The 3077-nt window shown below is 50.7% G+C and overlaps 1 protein-coding gene across 1 annotated transcript; it reads right to left on the minus strand.

The window, feature by feature from the left end:
* Positions 1-209: 209 nt before the first annotated feature.
* Positions 210-1148, minus strand: LOC150013378 (olfactory receptor 13J1-like). The gene has a single exon (XM_090275907.1). The coding sequence runs from the start codon at positions 1146-1148 to the stop codon at positions 210-212; it is 939 nt and encodes a 312-aa protein (XP_090132033.1).
* Between the last annotated feature and the right edge of the window lie 1929 nt (positions 1149-3077).

A 3077-nucleotide genomic window follows, 5' to 3' on the forward strand; every position in this document is an offset into this window, starting at 1 on the left:
GAAGCAGAAAGAGGGATGGAGGGGCACTGATGACTCAAGCGAGGGCTGTGCTTACCTACTTGGAGGCCAAGACCAACCCTCCCACCATACAGATGGTGCTGCTAAGGCCCAGCAGGGGCAGGGAGTGGAGATGCTGTGAACTTCTGTGCTCTTCTTGGTTCTTCTCAAAAAGCAGCCCCCACCCAGCACATAACCTGCAGAGCCCTCCCTCACTTGGAGGTGCTTCTCCTGCCCCACACCTTCCTGGCGGCCTCCTTCACCTCCTTGTTCCTCAGGCTGTAGATGACAGGGTTCAGCATGGGTGTGACCACAGCATAGAGGACCGTGAAGACCTCGTCAGAGACGCGGGCCTCCTTGCTCTTGGGCTTCATGTACATGAAGATGACAGTGCCGTAGAAAAGCAGCACCACAGCCAGGTGCGCCGAGCAGGTGGAGAAGGCTTTGCGGCGCCCGGCAGCTGAGGGCACCCTCAGGATGGTGGCCAGGATGAGCGTGTAAGACAGGCAGATGAATGTCAGGGGCACAGGCAACAGCAGAATGGCGCCCACCAGCAGGAAGTCCTCGCTGATTGATGTGTCACCGCATGCCAGCTTCAGCACTGCCAGGATCTCACAGGTGAAGTGACTGACCACATGGTGGCCACAGAAGGGCAGCCTCATGGCGATGACTGTCTCAGTCACTGACTTGAAGAGACAGAGGACCCAGGCAGCTCCTGCCAGCCACAAGCAGAGCCGGTGGTTCATGAGCACCGGGTACCTGAGTGGCTGACAAATGGCCAGGTAGCGGTCGTAGGCCATGATGGCGAGCAGCAGACACTCTGTGGAGCCTGTGGCCAGGCTCAGACACATCTGGATTGCGCAGCCAATAAAAGAGATGGTTTTCCAGGTCGAAAGGAGGTGGACCAGCATCAGGGGCACAAAGGTGGACGTGTAGCAGATGTCCAGGAGGGAGAGGTTGCCCAAGAAGAAGTACATCGGAGTGTGCAGGCGGGCATCCAGCACACTCACCGCTACGATGGCTGCGTTCCCCAGCAGAGTCACCAGGTACATGGCCAAGCACAGAGGGAAGAGCAGGTGCTCTAGGTCTGGGTAGCCAGAAAATCCTTTCAGAAAGAACTCAGAGGCCTCTGTCCTATTGACCAACTCCATATTTCAGGGTTCTGAAGAGACACACAGCTGTGATGGGGGAAGAGAGGGTGTGGGATGGTGAGAAGCCCACAGAACCTCTTTTTGGAAGAGGCATACTGCTAGGGTCTTTCCCAGCCCAGACACACTGTCCCTCTGTGACTTTGGGCAAACCCTGTACCTCTAGGCTGCAATTTATCATTGTGAAAAATGATTTAAAGCAGCATTTCCCTAAGAGAGTGTTAGTAGGCAAACTGAAAAATCAAATTGAGACAGCACTGGGTTAGCCAAAAGTAAACAAAGTTCTTTACTGCAGGACTTCTCAGGGCCTTTATTACGCCAGTATGATTTGTGACTTTCCCACAGCAGTGGAGAACACGTAATTCCTAAACTTATTTGACCCTGTATCTTCCATTTACAGAGCACCTACTATAGATAAATATTCAATGGGCTGGATCCGAGATCCTCACATGCACCAGAATGACTTGGAAAGTTTGTTAAAACACATTGCTGGACTCTTTCCCCAGAGTTTCTGACTCAGTATGTCTGGGTGATGATGCTGCTGCCACTGGACAAGGTACTGCACTTTGAGAACCAATGGGCTAGCTGTTCTCTGAGGATCCTCCTGATTTAAGGAAGCCTCTGAGCAATTGCTTTACACTGTTCCCACTACAGGAATGCCCTTCTTCTTAATCCCTCAGCCTGCAGAAATCTGACTTGTCTCTTCACGTTAGCTCTGGTCTCCATGCATGAAGCATACCTCATGCCTTCCATAAGAGGGGCTGCTGGCCTCTGAGCCTATCAGTGAGCTTGTCCACCCTGTCCCCCCCACAGGACCTGCTTCATCAGCTACTGTGTGTGAATTGACCTTCAGAATCTGCTTTCATCATGGCCTTTGGGGCTAAAATTCGATGGCCCTTTTAGCCCAGCCCCAAACTTATTTTCTCTGGGCCTGAGCCTGAGCTGCTTTGACCTCATAAATTTCTAGGGCATCAGCATGAAAGGCACCCTGAGAGGTCAACTCATTGGATCTGCCATTGTGCAGGTGGGGAAACTGAGGTCACAAAGTGGGTCCCTGGCAAGGTGAATCTAGCATCCAGTCGCCTCCACACTAACACCTACCCCATGCACAGAGCACATGTTTGGTTCTGTGAACCCCCAAGTGTTGATGGTTCCTTTATTGCACTAGATGGATGTCTTTCTCTGATGTCCTCCCTACACTCTTCTCACTAGCTAAGGAGCATGTTTCAATCTTTCCTTAGTGTTTCAGGTACTTGGCATGGTGTCAGTAAACCACAGGACACATGCCCAAGCCTGGGGCTGGGTAGAGCACCAATTCCTCTTAATGATTCCTTCACATGAGACAATTTATTTCTTTTAGTCCTCCCATGTTGATTTTTACTAGAATCAAAAAGTGATTGAGCCCTGGCTGGTGTGGCTCAGTGGATTGAGTGCCAGCTTGTTAACCAAAGGGTCACTGGTTCGATTCCCAGTCAGGGCACATGCCTGGGTTGCAGGCCAGGTCCCCAGTTGGGGACATGCAAGAGGCAACCACACATTAATGTTTCTCTCCTTCTCTTTCTCCTTCCCTTCTCCTCTCTCTAAAAATAAATAAATAAAATCTTTAAAAAGATTTTTTAGAAGTTATTTTCTCAAAAAAAAAAAAAAAAAGAGAGAGAGAAGTGATTGAGCCTGAGTTCCTACCACATGCCAGACATCGCTGAATCCAAACCATTCCCAGACAGAAATCCTCTCCAATGTCCATGCCTCGCCTCATCCTGCTTCTGTTTGCCTGTCTCTAGTAACAGGAAGCCCATTACTCCCATAGTCCCATAGGCATGCTTTTACTCAGGGTCCAGAGCTCTGGGCCCTACTTTAGGGTATGAAGGGCCACTTCTGCAGTAAGAAGAGTTCTGACCTAGCTCTGGGACTTCAGACAGAATGTCTTGCCTC

The sequence above is a fragment of the Furipterus horrens genome, unplaced genomic scaffold (assembly GCF_987537825.1).
Source record: "Furipterus horrens unplaced genomic scaffold, mFurHor1.1.pri manual_scaffold_4, whole genome shotgun sequence".
Lineage (NCBI taxonomy): Eukaryota > Metazoa > Chordata > Mammalia > Chiroptera > Furipteridae > Furipterus > Furipterus horrens.